Source organism: Parasteatoda tepidariorum, chromosome 10 (genome assembly GCF_982258835.1).
Source record: "Parasteatoda tepidariorum strain Cologne lab strain chromosome 10, Ptep-v5.0, whole genome shotgun sequence".
NCBI lineage: Eukaryota > Metazoa > Arthropoda > Arachnida > Araneae > Theridiidae > Parasteatoda > Parasteatoda tepidariorum.
Genome location: NC_141764.1, coordinates 63,051,842 through 63,072,996, shown reverse-complemented (window position 1 = coordinate 63,072,996; position 21,155 = coordinate 63,051,842). Strand labels below are relative to the sequence as shown.

Sequence of the window (21,155 nt, the reverse complement as noted above, 5' to 3'; positions counted from 1 at the left end):
AAACAAGAATTATAAATCTATTAAATAGGAATTATAATTCTATTCGAAATAAGAAACTAATAAATGCTTGGGGAGGAGATAAATTCATTGTTGATAGGAGATAAATGTATTATATGATTTTTAATCTCATTCATTCCCCTCAATTTAAGAATTATGCTATATATGTCTTCAGGCATTTTTAACTACACTTAGTAAGCATAATGATTTCAATATTTCTAGGTCCACCACAATTCTACTCAAAATTCATGGTATTAGGTGCTAGAAGAGGAGATAAATGCGTTATTGAATGTATAGCAAAAGGAGATCACCCAATCAGATTTTCTTGGAAAAGAAACAGTCAACTTGTTGAACCAACAGTTGAACCAAGGTAAGGATAACAGCAAATCTTATTTTTCTTCAAATGAAATATATTAAAACTCAAAACGTCGTCGTGTACTTTTAAATCTTAGGAGCTTAGTATATAAGAAAATAAAAATAAAAATATAAGAATTGATGCTTTGATAAATTAGAAATTAAGCCTTTAAAAATAACACAATCAGTTTTTCAATCACAGTTTTGCTCATTCCATTTGAAATCCATTTATTTATATAAGAACTTTTTATTTGTTTTTAATACATTGACGCAAACCGTACGAGTGATTGTTTTAGTCCACATGGCAGTCATGTTAGTTTCGCTATTAAAACTTTCTTCCCAATTGAAACAGCGTGAACTCTATTGTCCCCCTTTTTGGTGACCAGTTGACCTCTAAAGGCCTGTTTAGACGATCCAATTTCTTGGACATAGATTGATTGATATTAATGGAAACTTGTTTTGCTTTGAGCTTTGATCGCGTAAACAAACATCCAAGAACTTGGTTCAACTTCTTGGACGATAGTAGAGCATGTTCTACTTTCCATCCAAGTTTTTTCTCCCTTAACCAATCAGTGTCTTAGGTTTTGTGACGCCGACAATCAGGCAGCAAATTATGTCATCTTCTTGTCTGTTTTCATATATTTTAGTCCAAATAAATTGATCTGCTGCAGTTTATTTGTGTTATTATGATTTTATTTGAATTTATTTAGTAATTTCAAACTTATGTAAGTATTATTTTATAATGTTGAATATGAACAATGCGCATGCGCAAGTTTTTCTTTCAACGAATCAGCGACATTCAAGAACTTGGATAGTGTCAACGAATCATCCAATTTCTTGGACAGAGAAATCCGTCCAGTTTCTCGGATTCAAGAAATTAGACCGTGTAAACAGGCCTTAAATGCCTTAAAACTCTATTTATTTCCAGAGGCAGAATTACATATCAGCAGATGGCAGCACCATTCTACTCCAAATGTTTCTGCACTATGACTTCGACACCATTTGAGCTACACAATTTCGGAAATTTATTAACATGTGATACATTGATAGGCAATTCCTGCACTACTTAACTTTACACCTAAACCATTTCAATCTTTAATGTCAAAATTCCCATACATAAATATTATATAAATGCAATTACACGTATATGAATTTTATTTTAAATGATGGTACACTGCAAAAAATTCCGGATCAAATTACACTTTAACCTTTTGATACAGAATTATTATTAAGCAAATTCTTTATACTTTTTTATATTTTGTATTAATTTAGATCAAAATAAGTGAAAAATATTATTTTTTCCATTTTAAAAACTTTTTGTTATAAAATAATGTATGAAACATTGGTATCTTTTTCAGCCTTAAAGGTAAAATCGTTCAAACACGGCTCACTTCCAAACACTAATTTTATAAATGTGCACTTATTTGCAGTTATTTAGATCTAAGAGACATTGTTATTCATCACAGAAGTTTATATAATTTACAAAATCATTTATTTAAAATTTTTTGAATATAAATAAAGAGAAATAACTTCCTTTTTGATTTTATATTTTTGTACAAATATGATTCCGATAATCTAACATATTTTTAGTAACAATTAGACTGTTTTTTACATTTAAAAAGTACTAAAATATATTTTTGCTTTTAATTAGAGCCTCAGAAAAATTTTACGAAAGGGACACAGTTGTTCCATCTCCATCAAAGGGATAAAGTATCGGCTGTTTGAGTGCATCATCCGTATAATTCCTTTACCAGTATAAGCCATTTTTACCGTAAAATATTATATCTAAAATTTTACATTATTGTTTACGTAATTAGAGTGACTTAATGATTTCAAAGTAACAATTAAGGCATATCAGTAATATTACGATATATCAGTAGTATTACGGTTTATCAGTAATATTGCGGTATATCAGTGATATCATTACATTACTGTAAAAAGTACCGGAGTCCTGAGTGCCAGTACTTTTCATCGTAATTTGATCTGGATTTTTTTGCAGTGCATTATACAAATTAAGCAACAAACCATTCTATAATTTTTTTATAATACAAGATCATAATTTAAAATTTATAATACAAAATCAATGGCTTGTTCATTAACTTTAAAAAAGAACAAAACGTAGATATGTAAGAGCTGACGATCGCTATTTTTTTACGTCTGGAAACAAATATGTGTAACAAGTGCTTTATGAATCCAATTAACAATTTTCAACTAGATCACATTTTAACAATTTAGTCGAAAACTATATCGTGCCATTTTTTCCAACAAGCGTTTTGATGGCTACTTTACAAATCTCATCTCACTCTTGCTTTAGTTTTGCAGATAAATTTAGACTTTACTGATTTAACCACTGCAATCTCCGATTAACCAATATTTATTATCTAAAAAATAAGAAAAAAATTTTGACTATGAATACTATTTTTTTAAATTTAAATAATGATAATAATACTAACTGAAATCAATATAAAATATTAGCATTTCCTTTATTAAGTGATAAATAATAAGTAAGTAATACAATTTGTTATGACAGTTATATGGAAATGCATATTTTCTTTAAAATTTTTTAAAAATTTCTTTTATAAGTTATAGTTATGGTAAATGTTCATAAATTATTGTCTGAACATTAATTAATTAGTTTGAAGTTTATAAATATTACTCAGCTCTTAAAAATAATTGCATTATTATAAAGCTAAAAGAAATAAAAAGAGCAGCAAGGAAATTATTTTCTTAAACTAGCTAACATATTAATTTTACTTTACTTCATTAAATTAAGTTACCCTACTTAATTTATCTCACCTCAATATTCTTAAAACAAAAACTGTAAGTTTAGTTAAATAATGTTCTATTTAACATAGTTAAATTAATTTTTCTATAGTTTTACAAGAAAACTAAACAACTTCTAACTTAACAGAATAAAATTTAATTTCGTCAACATGCAACCATTCAAGTAGAATATGGTCGTAGAAAACATTAAAAAAGATTAAAGGTAAAAAATATACTTTATAGTTTCGTGTCTTCTCCGACAAGAACATCTATCAGATGCGTTAAATGTTTCATATTTTAAAGAGTTTAAATATTTAAGATGAAAAATAAAAAAAAAAGTAGCAAACCCTATTTTTATTTTGGGTACCTTAAATGAAGTTTGAAAGCCACGTGAAGACAAGTGGCTCTTTGGGGAATAAAGAACTGAAATAGATTGATTGATGACATAATTAATCAAGTAATATGGATTCTGTAGCTAAGAAAAATGTCACAGAATTTTAAATTTCGGTTCGTAATCTTTCACTGAATATTTAAGCAACTTTATCGTTTATTAGTGACTCATTAGCATCGACTATTTTTGTCCTTGTAATTTAACTCTACCGCAGAAGTTTCATCAAATTAGGTAATATGTAAAAGTTTGAAACTTTTAATGAGAATAATAAATTACATAAAATTATTTTCACTTAAATTACCAATTAATTAATTCATACAGTATGCAGTAGGTAACACTTTTAAATTATATTACACATATATATATATATATAATATATATATATATATATATATATATATATATATATATATATATATATATATATATATATATATATGGGTCATTCTCACGAAAACTGTCATTTTTCAGTTCATAAAATCCCAAAAAAGTAAAGTGAATAAAAAGCTCTGAAACTTTTTACATTAATAGAAATATGTAATGGCATTATAAAGAAAGTATATATACTATAAATTATACATAATATTTCAATTAATTAATTTTTTAAATAATTAATTTATAATTAATTAATTTATAATAGTAATAATTAATTAATTAATTTAATAAATAAATTAATTAATTTAATAAATTAATTTATTAATTTTCAAATTTATTTTTCAAATTAATAAGTAAATTAATTATTTTCACTATTTGAAAAGTGAGGGAATGACATTAATAGTGAGGGAATGATATTTTATTTTAATACATGTTTTTATCTAAGTTACATCTACCTAAAGTTTGAAAATGATAACATACTAAGTATATCTGATATTTATTATAATTTAGTCTTATATATTTAATAGTTTTTACAGGTTTGGGAAATAAAATTGGCTGGCACCATTGAACAAAAAAAAAATTTGATAATATATTCATCTTGAATCATTCCCTCACTTCAGCGTCATTCCCTCACTTTATACACTAGTGAGGGAATGACGAATTCAATAAAATTTAAAAATAACAGTTAGGCCTAATTAATTTCCGAAGTCAAACACATACAGTTATATTCATACAAGAAAGCAACATATAATTATCCACTTTCTCGATGAAGTTGTATTTTATTTTATTCTAAAAAATGACATGAGGGAATGACAAATGTAAAAAAATTTACCTGGTATGATTCATTCAAATTTATTCCACAGCAAAGCTTCTTTAAGTTGAAGATGGAAACATAATGCAATTTTGTTCTATGATGCCAGTTGTTAAATTCTGAAGTTTTTATTAAAATATTTTTATTCTAAGAAGATTGCAGGTGATAAGAACATTGTTGTGAGGGAATGACGCGAAACACTGGGGACAAAGTTTAAAATAGTGCTGTGTTAATATTTTCATCAGAAATTAAATTTAAAATTGATTTTCGGAATTCTATATTTCAGTATTCTGAAATAAAAAGCACGAATTTGTAAAAAAAAATTTTTTATTTCAGAAACAATTTTTTTCTTTTTTTAAATCAGCAGTGGGGACAAGTGAGGGAATGACATATTGGTATATTTTAATTACCTAAAATAAATAAAAAATAAAAATTGATAATTTTATTTTTATTCTTTTGTTAGCCTGCATTCTGAAGGACACTTTCCCTGAATTTTTTTTTTCGTAAGCTGTAAAACAAACCTAAAATATACTGGGGACATGAAAAGGACTGTTTTTGTGAGAATTACCCATATATATATATTGATAAATTAGATAAAATAGATTAGATAATCAGATAAATTAAATTGATAAATTAGGTTAAAAGTTTTCTGTCTGCCTTAATTGCAACACAATATTTCGTTGAAAGTTAAAAGGTCACAACATATTTTAGATACATGTTTACATACTTTACATATTTACTTAGATATTTACAATACATATTTTAGATTTGGGATATCAGTTTATATATCCTACATTTATTTTTATTTAATGTTGTGTTTTTTATAAATATTTTTTTTCCCTTTTTTTTCCATTTTTTACAATAATTATTTCTTCCAATTGCCTAAATTGCCGTTTGTAAGGGGTAATGTAAGATTAGATTTAATTTTTCTCTTGGTTTCAAACGACGCATATTGACGGGAAATACATGGAAATATGCACACTCGACAAGCTTCTGGTATACACAAGGAATGCTCAATATAGCCTTGGTCGCATTAAAAAATCACAATATTAATTCCCTGAGGACCGGGATAGCCTGATTGGTAGAGCGTTGAACTCGTGCTCGTGATAACGAGAGTTTGATTTCGTTCGGCCAAAAACTCCCCTTGTATTAAATTATTACTGGGACACGTTAAATCTGTCGGAGTCAAAGTCACCCGTGTTCCCATAACAGATCACTACCTCTGGAGGTACAGATCCAGGAGTCCCCTTGTCTTCTGGATTGGGCTCAAAATTACGATGCTACGGAGTAAAATATTGGTAGTCGTAAACTCAAAATTTGGGTCGGCTGTTCAACGATGATTATGAAACAAAATAAAATACTAATTTTCTCGCAGACTGATAGACACGAATTTCGCACTCAGCTCGCACTGACCACGGAGCTGACGTAAAGTATCCTCAGTTGCAGACGGATTAAGGGTTAGAATCCCCTTGCCGTTAGTCCAACCGTTGATGGTTTTCGTGGTTATTCTACCCATTTAACGCAAATGCGAGTTTATTCGCTTAAAAAAATCTTCCAAGAAGGCAAATGTCTTCCAATACTTGATCCAGAAGTTCCCTTGTCCCTGGTTCAAAAATACAAGGTTACGGTGTAGAACATCAATAGTCGTAAACTCAAACATTTGTCGGCTGTTCAACGACGGTTGGAATAAAAAGTAAAACTGTAATTGTAAAATTGTTGTCTTCATGCTCATGTTCAATGGAATGTTTCTACCAATTCCTGCTACAACAGAAACAAATGCAATCCTACAGTGTCTTTGGCATTGGGGGTACAAAAACCTTATTCATGACAAGAACTTACTTGTCATTAGGAGTGCATAAACCAGAACTTTCCTCTTACCCAGAAGCAAGCTATCATTGAGGTTGCAGGAATTTTGTCACTGCAAATATCAAATTATCTCTAGGAATACACAATCTTTTGTCCTTTTCAAGAATCAGTGTCACTTTAGGGGGAAATGTTTCAGTAACCCAATGTCAACAATTGCCGATCAGGACATGGATGTTTCCTTCTCTCTCTGTGTTCTATGCCCTTTCTCCTGCGTGATTGTAACCAGCCCTATAAACGGGTCTGTGGTTGTATGACGTGGGCGACGCTGCTCCACCGTCGTGGCTTAGCCATAGGTGCCCACAGGGTAACGATAAGAGATTAGCAAATCTGGCATTTCTGAGGCCAATGGGAAATAGACCCAAGTCCCCGCCATTAACCAAAAAAAGGTCAACAATACTCAGGAAGTCAACAGGAATACATCAATGCTACTGTAACGGGCATTGAGAAAAATGTGCAATTGAATGCTTAATAACTGGGTTGCATGCCAGTCCCCAGTTTTGCATCTATTGAATATTTGTAGAATATACCAAAAAATTTTCGAGTATATTCATCCATATCTTTCCTTGTTTCTCGTGTCCTTGTACGTTATACTTGTATGTGAACAGCCTTTTGAAGATAGTTTAGTCATCGAAGATAGACATGTTAATTAAATTGAATGTAATGCAATACGAATATAAAAATTATACATTTTCTTTCTCACTTTTGGAAAATCAAAAGAAAGAAAAATGGGATTTCTGCAGAAAAATAATTGCATCCAATCATGTAGGGAAAACCTTTTTGTGTACTGTTAAATAACACTAGGGAACAATTTGTTTCCGTCCTCTGTTGCATGTTATCGTTTAAAAAATCATTTTTTTACATTCCTGTCACTAATTTCAAATTTGCCATTGGTTTCTTTACTTAAGTAACTGTTATTTTTTTTTTCAAATGGCATTTTTAGTCAATTTTTTGTCGACTTGTATAAATTTAAGAACGTTATATATAACTGGCGAACGCATAAATGTTGCGACAAACTTCTTGGAGAGTTATGACTCATCATCAAGATTAAAATTGCGTGGGAACCCATGCACGGGAATACGTCGTTACAATTTTTTTCACCCTCTATTTCCATGAAATTTTTTAACAAATCTTCGATACATTTCTGTCACCAATTTCAAATTTGCAATCGGTTTCTCTCTTTAAGTAACAGTACTTTTTTCTAAAAAAAATGACAATTTTAGTTAATTTTTTGTCGACACGTACAAGATAAGAAAAAACTTTATTTTTACAGCAGACGAAAAGCATAAATGTTACAACAAACTTATAGGGTAGTTACGACACATCATCAAGACAAGATTAAAATTGCATAGGAACCCATGCACGGGAATGTAGTCATATGCCGATAGGGGCTTTTCAATTAAGAACTGTTTCTTTGTGTCTAGGTTTGAACAGCTCATGACAGAAAAGCACGCCCATCCGTACGACAACGACGGCATTTTCGGTCATGGATTCCCGTTTAGTTTTATTCCTGATAATGTGTCTTAGCTCTGGTAGAAATTTACGCAACCTCTTTTTTTTCGCATAGAAATTTACGCAACATTTACGCAACCTCGTGTCATTTATAATTTTTTTAAAATTGTGCATTTCGGCAAAAAAAGACTAAAAATGTCGTTTTTTTTTAAAAAAAATTATTTATCTTTAGGAGTGAAACTAATTTAAGCTTTGAAATTCTCACATTCAAATTAGGCAAGGTCAAAAGTTTGTATTAATGCAATAAAAATTTAGTTTCCAGGTGTAATCTTATTCCACATGATTATACACACTATCTGAGAAACTTTGGTGTAGCCAATCGGTAATATATCTTCCTTTTGCAGAAATTGTTTCATTGATATACACTTTGCCAAACCAAATAAGAATCGAAAGACTTTTATTTACTTTTTTCGAAATTTAATGGTTCAACAATCCAGAAAATATATACAATCAGTTAGTTTAAAAATACTCTGACTGAAGTTAGAAAATCTAAAGTAATCTTCCACTAGATTTATTAAAAATAGATTTCCTTTAAATCGATCAAAAAGTCAGAAGTCTAAGTGATTCATCATTGCTCAAAACTTTTCAAAAACGCATGATCGATGAATCCACAATCTGCCAGTTCCTAAATCGAAGATTTACTCCTCATTCTTTTCCCATTCGTCAACAAAGTTTTTATGCCAGACAAAAACTTTTATTCCTATGGAAAAGTGTTTCTTTGGTAGAATTGTTGATATGTGTGTTTTAAATCTTGGATGACGCTGTCGCAACTATCAGTAAAAGCTTTCTTCCCCATAGATCAACCATTTCTTTGTTCGCTTACGGTTACGACATGCATGATGCAGGTAATTCATTTTTAAATTTATGCCGTATGTCTTTCTTTTCTTTGAATTTAAAATGAATTATAAGAATTCTTTCCGTTATTTTCAACAAAATATATTTTTACCTTAAAAAAATATATTTTGGTGTACTTTAATGCTTTTTTTCAGAGTTTTAAAAATACTGTGCTTTGGTTTTGTTTCATAATTAAATATAAAACAGTCTTTGAAGTCTAATTTTTCAGAGAATTCTTTTTTTGATTTAAAAAAAGTTCTTTTGAATGCTCTTATTGCATGTGTTCAAATTAAACGTTTAAATCTGTTTTTTTTATATAATGAATAAATTAAACATGCGAAATAAATTAGGAAATAAATTAAATGAGAAAAAAATTACGCAGCCCTCTTCGAAATAAAGGCTTAGTTTTATAAAAATACAATCAACGAATGATTTTCATAAAAAAGGATTGAAAATACGACAAATAGGATTTGGATATTTCTCTTATTTATACTTTCTCAAAAGATTAAATAAATTGTCGGATATTGGTGAAATATAATTATATTGAACTATTCGTTTTGGAGAAAATCAAATCATTTGTTTTTCTTAACTTTCTTAGTGTTTTCTTGTATTTATTTATTTATATATATATATATATATATATATATATGTATATATATATATATATATATATATATATATATATATATATATATTATATATATATATATATATATTATATATATATATATATATATATATATATATATATATATATATATATATATATATATATATATATATATATATATATATATATATATATATATATATATATATATATATATATATATATATATATATATATATATATATTAGATATGAGACTACTTTTGTCATCAATATATCAAACACATATGAATTTTTTTGAATGTAAAAAAATAATCGTTTGACACAATAATAAAATATAACTATTGCTGTTGAAAATTTTAAGGATTTCAAATGGGACTAATGATTTGATTTTTAAAAGACATTAATGAAATAGTTAATCAATATCGAAAGTGGTTTTAGGCAAATCCATTGATATTGTTGTAATAATTTCCAAGCGTTAATTGGGAAAAATTCTACAGACGTTTCCCTGCTACTCACTACTTTGAATTTGAATAACTCCTTGGAAAATTAGTTTTTTGATACAAGAAACCTTACACTTTAACATTCGAAAAAAGCTGAAGCTAATGCTTTGAGATTTGGAAATGTTTATATTTGAGTTTTTCGTATTCATTCTCTTGTAAATTGATTTCTTAATTTAAGGTATACTCAGAAAATAGAAGAAATAGTGGATCAAGGCATAAAAGCTTCTTTGGTTATAGAAAAAGCCGAAAGAAAGGATTCAGCTTTATTTGAGTGCATTGCAATGAATGAATTTGGAGAGGATACTATGAATATACAAGTTACTATAAAAGGTACTTACTGTATTATACTTTTTAAACATTAAACAAAATAAATTATCGATAAAAATTTGTTGTCACGAAATATTAAATACTTTAGCGTATAGTTTAGACAGATGATGGTTATTATATTTTTCAATAAAGATAACTTAGTATAGTACCACGTTTTGTAAAATAGTATAATCCACACCTTCACCATGCTTTGTTTATATTGAGCATATAAATTAAAAAAACGTTGTTGTTGTTAATGCCCTCTTGCCAATACGAGCAAGTCTGCTATGAGAATTTAACCGATTTTTAAGGCAGAAGTTGCGCTCACTATTTTTCAATGGCACAATCTAAGGCCCAAAATACAACTTCAACCATACATACGTCACAGCCCGTTTTACAGGGAAGATTCATTAATGCTAATTTTATTCTTCCATAGATCTTAATTTTGACTTGAACCAGAAAATGATCAATCTACAATTTAGTACCCCCAGAGTTATTGCTTTGTTATGGGAACTTGTAGGACATATGGAAACTTGAGGGTATGAAATTCAGCCAACTGAAAACAGTTGTAACAAAACATTTATATAAAACTAATTTTAAAGCAATCATTATTAGAAGAGAGTATTCCAGTTTTATATACGCCTTGGTAAAATTTTTTGAAAGCAATAATTTCTCAAATATCGCAAAACTTAAAATGTTATTTGAGGAATTAAGAGTTAATAATTAAGGATGGTTATACAATCTACTGTACAGGGTTCCCAATTCACAGAGTTTCCCAAGGTAATAAAAAATAGGGTAACATCTTAACTATTGAGGCTACAAATAACTTTAATTATGTGCTTGAAGCTAATTAAATAAGAAAAATGCACAAATTTACTTATAATTGGAATTTTTATAAACATCGAAACTTTAATCCTCTGAAAACTTTCATTAATATAGTCAGAATTATTAAATAAATCAATTAATAATAAATTATAATTGATAAATTAATCAGCATTGAAACTGCTTGATTTGTAAAGCCCATTACTGGACGTAACATATTAGGGTTTTGCGTCCAACTGCGTATTTTAATCATAGAGCCTTATCATATTTTCTATAGCTGCTGCAAAAATAGTTATGATTGGCAAAAACTCCATTTATTGTTAAAATTTCGTGCATTTTTTATATGAATTTCAAATACCTCATTCAAATTATCTGTAGTTCCAATTTTAACTCATTTTACCAATACCATTCTTCTAATATGGAAAACTGATTTCTGACAAACTATGTATTTCATGGTTGCTATTATATTTATGGATTCCGACTGGACTCAACATAATTTTTCTCAAAAAGGCTCTATTAAAAAATAAATTTAAAGTAAAAATTAAAAATTTATAAGATATTTTTTAAAATAGTAGCAATTTTGAACCACAAATTTTTGATATCACGCTACAAGCTCTACAATAAATTGTAAAGCAATTTTTTTTTCCTAGATCAAAAATGTAATTACCTGTGTTACTACCTGGGTAAATTAGCATTATAATTAAAAAAAAACGAAATGAAACTAAATATATTGTTTAATATCGAACTTCTAAAGAAAAATTCTAAATATTCTTACTTAAAGTTTGATAAAAATAACAAATTTGAACTTAAACCTTAGTTTTTAGTTCAAAACATCGCTAACGTTATATGAGATTTGCATTCAAACATTTGAAGAATTTTATAATAAGCATTTTTTAGCGTAAAGAAAATTTCGCAAAGTCAGCGTTTTTCAGAAAAATCTGCAAGAAGTGCAAGAAATATTATGACAATATAATTCTGAAAAAAAAAGTTTATTTCTGAAATGAATTTTATAGGTCTTAAAAACATAATTTATTCAAATGAAAAAATTATTTTAGTTCAATTTTCACTTATTTTAAATTATTTTAGTTTAGTGAGTTCACTTTCTGCTTCGTCTGTTAGCATACGACAAAAACAATTATAACTTCATTTCTTTAATTCGAAGAAAATGAGTTTAAAGGGTTATGGAGAACTAATAAACTGAAATTCAGACATAAGTAAAACGAAGCTAAATTTTCATCGAAATTACCAATTTTCAGCCCGTAGGATACCTAAGAATTTTGAACATGATTGTATGCCTCCATCTGAATTCTAGTATTTTTTGTAAAATTTTATAGTACTGTAACATTTTGTATACAAACCCGAAAATTTATTACCCATCGGCAAAATGTGTGCTGTTTTGGGTTATGGCGTGAGCACCTTATTTGAACGTCATCACACTTTTCAATTGTATTCAAAGTAATAGCAAACATTGCGCATGCGTCGTCATAGCATGCGTTGCTATGGCAACCGCTGCTGTTTGATAATTTTTTTAGAATTCTTTTTTTCACTTTTAATTTTGTTATGGTATTATTGGTTAGTTATTAGTTGGTGAGTTTATTTTTGAGATACGGGTCCAGAGAGATTTCCTAAATACTTCTTGAGTTGTGCAAAAAAGAGAATTTTATCATTTGAACGATATATATATATATATATATATATATATATATATATATATTTTGTTTTAATTAAGAACCAGAAATTCTAACCTATAGCTTAAACTGGATCGTTTTCAATACTAATTCCGGTGAATATTACAAATAAATGGGACCTAAACTGATAGACACGGTCTTAAACGTTGTAATTGAACCAAGAAGAAAAAGTTTTTTTAAAAAAGAATTAGGTGATCACAATTTTTTTTAATTTTCTTAGATATTTGATAGATAAAACTACCGTAATATTTTTAATTCATATTCACACCATTTCTACCTCTTTTCTGATGCAGATATTCCCGATGCTCCACAGAATCTAGAGGTGCATGATATATCAAGCCGCAGTATTAAACTCACCTGGGACAGACCATTTGATGGAAATGCTCCAATCAATCAGTATACAGTAATGTGGAGGGACTCTGATGGTAAGTTTCCCATTAAAGAACTAAAACTCATTAAACGTCTTTAAAAACATGAGTAAATTTAATTTATTTGACTTAACTTATTTTTAGGTAAAACGGTTGGTGGTCCTCTTACGGTGCATGGCACAGAAACAACAATAACGCTAAGAGGTTTAAAACCTAAAACAAGATACTTCTTCAAAGTGAAGTGCCTAAATAGTATTGGTGAGAGCCAATATGGTGCTGAAGTGGCAGCTACCACGTTGGAAGAACGTAGGTATAAAAATTTGTGAAAATTAAATAAGAGAAATAATAATGTGTAAGGATATACATAGACACGCACAACGCGTTACCGCTTTTATTTGAAAGCAACATTGAATTTTTATTCCATAAATAGCACTGGAAAATGAATTTTTGTTGCATTTATACAAATACTTGATCTTGTCTAGTTCGAGGAATAGGATTTCAAAGCTGGAAAGCATTTTGGTCCTAACTATACTGACTTTTTCAAATGACATCTTAATCTCTTTTTTTTTTCAAAATATAATTTTACTCCTTATTTATTATTATTTATTATATTATTTACCAGTATGTGAAAAAAAATTAATTGTAAGATATGAAATTTTTTGCACCATTTTAAAGATTGCAACTTTACATAGATACAAAACAATACGATACAAAAATTGAACAAATAAGTTGAATGATTACTGAGAAATCGAATTTTGAAAATCTGACTTTTTTGAAATTTAATTAATCCGGAACAATTTGACCGAATTCGCTCTAATTTTGTATTTCGCAAAAAAAAAAAATATTATTTTAATAGATGCAAAAAATTTTACAAAAATTTAAATTTTTTAGACCCTTATTGAATAAAATAATAAAAAATGATAAATATTTACTATAAGTTATTTTTTTAAGAAAATATCTTTGAATAAACAAATTTTATAATTGCGTACAAAATTTTTAAATTTGCATAAAAAGTTTCGAAATATTGCAAAATATGCAAAAAGTAAAATTAACATTAAGAGGTTCAAACTTTGAAGCACTCTGCTGACCTAACTATAGGGACCATATTTCCCAGATTGTGGCCACCCATTGTATTTATGGGGTCAGAAATCTGAATCTGTCGAAAATAAGGCAAGTTTATTTAGAGAAAGTACGTTTTTGTGTCTGATTTCGTATCTTTAAATATCGCCTGCACCTATTAATTAGTACATTTGAGGTCACCCTCTCGAGCCATTAAGATTGTGCCCTAGAGCATGAAGATATCATTAAATTAATGTTATTCAGGGTGGTTCATTTTTTTTTGCACACTGCACAAGTTTAAAATCGTTATAAATAACAGATGATCGCGTTAATGTTGAGTCAAATTTCTAATAGAGTTTCGGCACATCATCAGGATTAAAACTGCATGAAAATCTATGCCCGGGCATATCGTTGTATGCTGTTAGGGGCAGCTCCCCTGTAATAACGTGTTTAGAAGCATTCACAGTTTTTTTTTAAGATTTCGTAACGATTGTTGTTTGTATAATTAGGATATTTCACATCTCATATATTATCAGTTTTTCAATAATAAGCATCTATTAATGTGAATCATTGCCTTTCCTGGGCAAAACATTTACATGTCTGATGTTTAGAAAATTGAACATTCTTACTTCTTGTATTTTTATTTCAACTCACCTGTTGATGTTTTATTTTTTCATAATTATGATTCAATTTTTTTCTTGTTTTCTGTAATAGTTTTTGATTTACAGCTCCAAGATTACCACCACACTCAATAAAAGCTACTGCCATTTCCTCAACCAGCATGAACATCTCATGGCAGGTAATGTTTTCCATTAACTCAATTCATATTTAATCTAGTTTCACAATTTGCATATCAAAATTTAATTCATTGATTAATTACATTTAATTGGTTAACTACGTAATTATTGAAATATTATTCCTGAAATTTAAAAATAATTGCTTTAAAAAGCAATTATTTTTAAATTGCATTCAAACAAAAATTGCATTCAAAAACGCAGTTGCTATTTAAAAAAATATACTAAAACATGTGACGGAATGACACAAAAAAAGTTACTTTTATTTAATATATTAAACTTAAAATGACTTAAAGGCTATGTTTTAAATGTTTAAATTTTGTACTATATGCATATTTTTATCAAAATATTTCAAAAGAAAGATGCATTTCTTTTATTTTCTAAGTATTTTTCAAGAAAACAATTTGAGCACAAATGTGAAGAATTCACTTGTCAGCCATGTGATTACTTCAGAATGCTGCCAGATTCAAAAAACTTAAAATTATCAAAAATTAAACAATAATATGTAGACTTTGGCTATTTTTGAACATATTTTTAAAATTAAAATATGCAATTCATAAAAAAAAAATTTCACTTAAAAGTTGACACTTTCGTGGAATTGCCCAGGATATAACCTATTTTTATCTCTGAAAATCTTACCTAATAAATATTTTATGAATGATTATTTTATTTTATACATATGTTTGTATTCGTAAAATAAAATTTTTAAAGTGATATTTTCCTTATTCATAAGTTGTATATAAAAATATGAAATATTAATTATTAATATACGTTCAGTTCATTGGAAAAGAGAATTGTTGTATACAATGACAAAAAAGGCAAAATTTATTAAAAGCATTTTAAAAATATTTAACTACTGAAAAAGCAGTACTGAAATTGAAATAATGGATGCATAATGAAAACTTCTATATAATGTAGATAAATTAATAAATATGCAGTGAAATTTGCGTAAACAATTTAGGCGGTTTCTTAAAAGCTTATTGAACAAATTTTTAGAACTATTAAAATTGAATTTTCATTCAAAAAGTTTTCAAATATTTCTTTTTTTATATTATCCCAACTGGAAATAAAAGCATATTGGGCTTTTCAAATATTTCTGGATACTTTATTATCACTCAGTGACACATTTAATTATAAATTGATAGCTTTCTTCCTGCAGATTAAATAATCTAAAAGCTTATTCTAATTTTTACAAAATCAAAAGAAAATAATAATATTAAAATAAATTAAATAACTAAACCTGAACTTAAAAAAAAGAAATTACCAAAAATAAAAAAGCTAATAAATATGAAATTATTCAAACTCGAAAACTCTTTTCTTAAAAATACATGATGACGCATGATAGTAATATAGCACATACTAAAAGTTTTAGAAGCTTTAAAGGCCCTATTGAAACATTATTTCAGATCCAAGTATTATTTTGTTGTATTTTAAAGATATACCGATATGATTTATTTTTTCAATTACTTGCTGAAACATTTTGAGTTATAACTCTTAAATAAAGTACAATCTATCAAACATGTTTGAGGAGGAGTGTACCACTCAATAAATGCAAAATATAGAAATTAGATTTTAAATTAAATTATAATTACCTAATGTAAAACTTTTATCCGATTCAAGTCCAGTAAATGGCATTCTCAGCATATTCACGTCGTGTTAATAATTAGAGTTAACTACAAAAAATTTATGTTATCAAACTTATTGCAAATTTTTAAAAATGAAAAACTTACAGTATAAAAACTTAATCTAAAACATGGTTGTAATAATTAATATAAAATGGTTGATGATAATTACTATCATACTGAAAAAGATTATGTAGCATTCACGTTTTTAGGATAATGATGAATATATTAATAAAAGAGACTAAATTGCAATAAATAAAAAAACCAACATTTTTATGGTAAAAATTAAATTATTAAAAATCATAAAACTGATAATCATCATAATAGGAATAATTATTATCATTATGATTATGTTTATAACAATGCAATCCTAACTTCAGTTGTAATGCATGTTATGTTTCGCAGGTGCCGTCATCTTCAGAAGATGAGTCTCGCATCGATGGATTTTATGTCGGCTATAAGCTTGTGTCCAGCAAAGAACCATTTACTTTTGTCCCTGTTGACAATGCACGCTTAAATTCAGAACAATTTTACGAACTAAGTAATTTAAATCGAAATGTGGAATACAGCTTCATACTTCAGTCATTCAACAAAAGAGGAGCAAGTCCGCCATCTGAAATCATATCCGCAAGAACTTTACAGTTTGGTGAGTAATTTAAATTCATTAATTAAAACTTACTTGTTTGTCAGGATTTAATAAATTGGTGCGGAAGTTTACAAGTTAAATAGCCTTTCTTCGAGATCCTTTGAAAATAAATGTGTTTAATGTTTTGGTATGCTTTAATTAAGCACATGTTTTATCTTATTAAGATTTTGTAATTTAATTTTTGTAAGGTGTGTTGGTACTGGGATCGATTTCTGAGCCTATAGCGACACTTTGGTATCGGCCAACTTAGACCAAAAATGAAAAAAAACAACAACATATCTTTCGAAATATTTTGTTAATAGAGTTAATTTTTGTGTAGCTGTATTCTTCTGTCTTGGATTATATCACCCCTAATACAAACAAAATCATCCCTTACTTTCCAAAATTTACGGAGTATTGAAATATGACATAACATCCTCCGCCCTGTTGAAAACTATGAATGAATTAAATGCATCTGAGATTGGTGTAAGTTTTATAAATTAGTGGCGTTTAGATTTAACTACACTATTTAAAGTACGCATGAATTCTCGATTTGGTATTAACTTAAAATAACACAAAATGTTTAGGGTCTCTTAATATTCTGATGGGTATTACATCGCATTTATTAAAATTCAATTTTTTTCCGTCTAATTTTAAACTTGAATGTCGAAAAATAATTTTTACATGATCTATTATCTTTTATTTTTGCTTCAATGAAAGCAAAAAGTATAACTTCGGTCTGAAGAAGGTAAAATAAATTTTATTTTCCAACCATCCTTTGATTCTTTCCATTTCCTGCTGGCATTGTAGTATCGCCTGCCTTTGAAACGTTTATTGAATAAAAGAATATTAAAGAAAAAGAAAGAAGAAGAAAAAAAACTTACATTTGCTTCTTCTTATCCCGTAAGAAGAACAGGTATGCAGCTAGTAATCTTGGTAAAAATGCATAATTTTTGACAAATAGCTTTTCATATTTATAATTATAAACTTTGCTATTTGCAAACGGTTAAAAAAGAGTTCAATTTTGTATTCATGGTTTTATAACCATACTAGTTGCAAACGTTTTTAGTTGTAAAAGGTAAAGAACTTTCCTTACCGTAAACTTTATGGTTAATGGGATGGACAGAATGATGCCTGTTATTTCATCATAATTTTAGAATGAAAATTCTTAGTCTGGTGCTGGGGGAGGCTTCAGACTACAATTGGAGATACATTTAAAGCTTCTTTGCTCTAAATATTTGCGTTATTTTGCGTAATCCACTTATAAAAAGTAAAATAATGGGAATTTTTTTTGCACACATTTGTTGCAGATTAAATAAAGGAAACAATTATTTGTTGAATACGTTGTGTCTGAAACAATAATTTCCTCTATATAGTCACCCGTAACAGATATTTTTTTAATATTTGTATAATTAAGGCAATTTGCACAATCCTTTAATTCGATTAATGTTCGATTAATGTTTAAATAAATATTTTATGAATTATTTTACGATTGTAAAAAAAGTAATTCAATTCTTATTATCAGATTCTTGATTTCAATAATAATTTTTTTCATCAAATTCTGATCTCCTCTCGACTTATAACTTTAAATTACTCATTAGAAAATTCCAGCTTTGATAAAATTAGCAATATTTTTTTAAATAAAATAATAGGTACAGTATACTCTCGATATCTCGAACTTCTGTACATCGAAAACTTTTTTATGTCGAAAAATATTTTTCCCCGTTGGCATAACATATCAACCTAATGTTAATTTGAATTAATATGTAGAGGAGTTTCTTTTCTAAAACGAGTTATGGCGAATATTTTTCGAAATAAAATTCGAATTTTCTTCAGAAAAATCACTATGTAAGTCAATTGTAAGCCAATTATTTTCTATTTAATTCATAATCATTTATGTCTTACTTTAAAAAATTAAGTTATTACTGTTGTATTTAGACTTATAGTCAACTATCATTTCATACATATTTAAAAGAAGTTATTCATTATGTTTCATGACTCCAGCTTTTAGAGTATTAACTTAGAATATATTTTTATATTTTTCTACTTTTTCGAACATATTTAGTCCTGAACTTGTTATCTCGAAAACTCGCTATCGTAAAACTTTTTAACGTCCCTTCAACTTTGAGATATCTAGACTACACTGTAGTACCTAATTTCTTAATAACCACATGCAACACGTCAAATTTATTCATCTCTTTAAAAAAAACTGTAATTTTTGTTTCATTCACGAATTTCTTAGTCTTGATTAAAATGCCACCTTGAAGAATGTTGATAGATTAAACAAAAATGTATATCAAATTTTTTTACACAGATATTTTACATATAACTCTAATGAAAAAAAAACTTACAATGTTAATTTTTAAAATTTAATGACCTACTCTTTGTTTTTTCAGATAGACCATTACCACCAGTAATTAAGAATCATTACACAACTTCAACTTCTATAAAAATTACTTGGGAGTACAGAAGTATACCAAATGCACCTGTTACAGGTAATTTACACAAAAATTTTATAATTTTGATATTTTTTTAACCATGCCATACTCTTAAATGCCGTTACATTTAAATATCTAACTAGATACCTTAACATTTGTTTTGAAAGATAATACTTGTCACAGTATAATGTTTTAGGAGAAAAATAATTATCTTGGAGTTTAAAACTTGAAACTTAAAACTTGAAGTTTATTGAGCTATAGCTTAAACTCATTTAACATAAAGTTGAATAATTGTAAATAAAACTATAACATGCATAAAATGAAAATAGTTTGCAATAAATTTCATGTTCGATATGAGGAGCGAGTATTAAAGAATAGTTCGTTTTAATGCATCATCAAAATGGTGACTGATGTACGTTAAATCTGTCAAGTCACAAACTCCTCCATGTTCCCATAAAAAGTCGTGCTTCTTCGGGTACAGATCTAGGAGATTCCTTGTCTTCTAGATTGGGTTCAAAGTTAAAAGGCTACGGAGTTCATCAATAGTGTTGTAAACCCAAAATTGGGTCGGCAGTTCAACAACAGTTATAAAATATTTTTAAAAAATAGAAATGAGGTGATATTTTTTTCCAGAATTTGGAAACTACTCGTAATTTTTTCAAAAGTCTCGAAGCACTCGGATCTAGAGTACTTCTTTTGTACTTTGGATTCGTTTGCTACTTCTCTGGTTTTTATTGTAGTTAGAAATACGAAGCAAATAACTGATTCAATAGAATCAAAATTGTGTTTGTTTTATTTTTTTTTCACATTTTCCACATTTGTTAACTCCATTTTTTGAATCGGGGAATGGGTTACTTTTCGGAACTAATAAATAAGCTGGAAGTGAAATATCATTGGAATTAATATTGATATTGACAACAAATACCAATAGCTTTATAATTGATTTTTGTTAAAATAATATACATATACGAGTTGCGATAAAACTATTTTAGACTGGTTTTATGCACTAACGATCCAATTTTTACAAAGAATCCTTAATTAAAATTATGACTACTTTTATAATGATATTACAGCAAAATAAAAAATTCTGCGAATTACAACAAAAAAATTTTTTTTCATTTTTTTTTCAAATAGTTGTAAGTTCCAAGTTATTAAAAATAGTTTATTAAATAGTTAAAAAAAATTTGATTATTAATTTAATGCACGAAACCAATTGCGGCAAAAAGTACTGGAATCTTGAACTCAGCATTCATAGAGTCAATTTCACCCTCAAAATCTATTTTTTACTGTCAAATTTAACACCGTAAAAATTAGGGAGCATCAGATTTTTTTGTTCCATAAAATTTCACTCTAAAAATAAATTTTATGGGAAAAGTACTAGCATTCAGGATGACAGGGTTTTCTTTACTGTAATTTGATTC

The 21,155-nt window shown here is 27.7% G+C and overlaps 1 protein-coding gene across 4 annotated transcripts in view; it reads left to right on the top strand.

The window, feature by feature from the left end:
* Window positions 1-21,155, top strand: part of LOC107442911 (cell adhesion molecule Dscam1) — a 165,388-nt gene that overhangs the window by 115,134 nt on the left and 29,099 nt on the right. For all 4 annotated transcript variants that reach the window (XR_015429966.1, XR_015429967.1, XM_087154001.1 and 1 more), the window contains exons 12-18: window positions 220-367; window positions 10,191-10,342; window positions 13,122-13,253; window positions 13,341-13,502; window positions 14,984-15,054; window positions 17,077-17,317; window positions 19,693-19,791. Coding sequence is in view for 2 of the 4 variants with exons in the window: in XM_087154001.1 (XP_087010127.1) it covers window positions 220-367; window positions 10,191-10,342; window positions 13,122-13,253; window positions 13,341-13,502; window positions 14,984-15,054; window positions 17,077-17,317; window positions 19,693-19,791 (1,005 nt within the window). In the remaining 2 variants the exon portion in view is untranslated. The remainder of the gene's footprint in view (window positions 1-219; window positions 368-10,190; window positions 10,343-13,121; window positions 13,254-13,340; window positions 13,503-14,983; window positions 15,055-17,076; window positions 17,318-19,692; window positions 19,792-21,155) is intronic.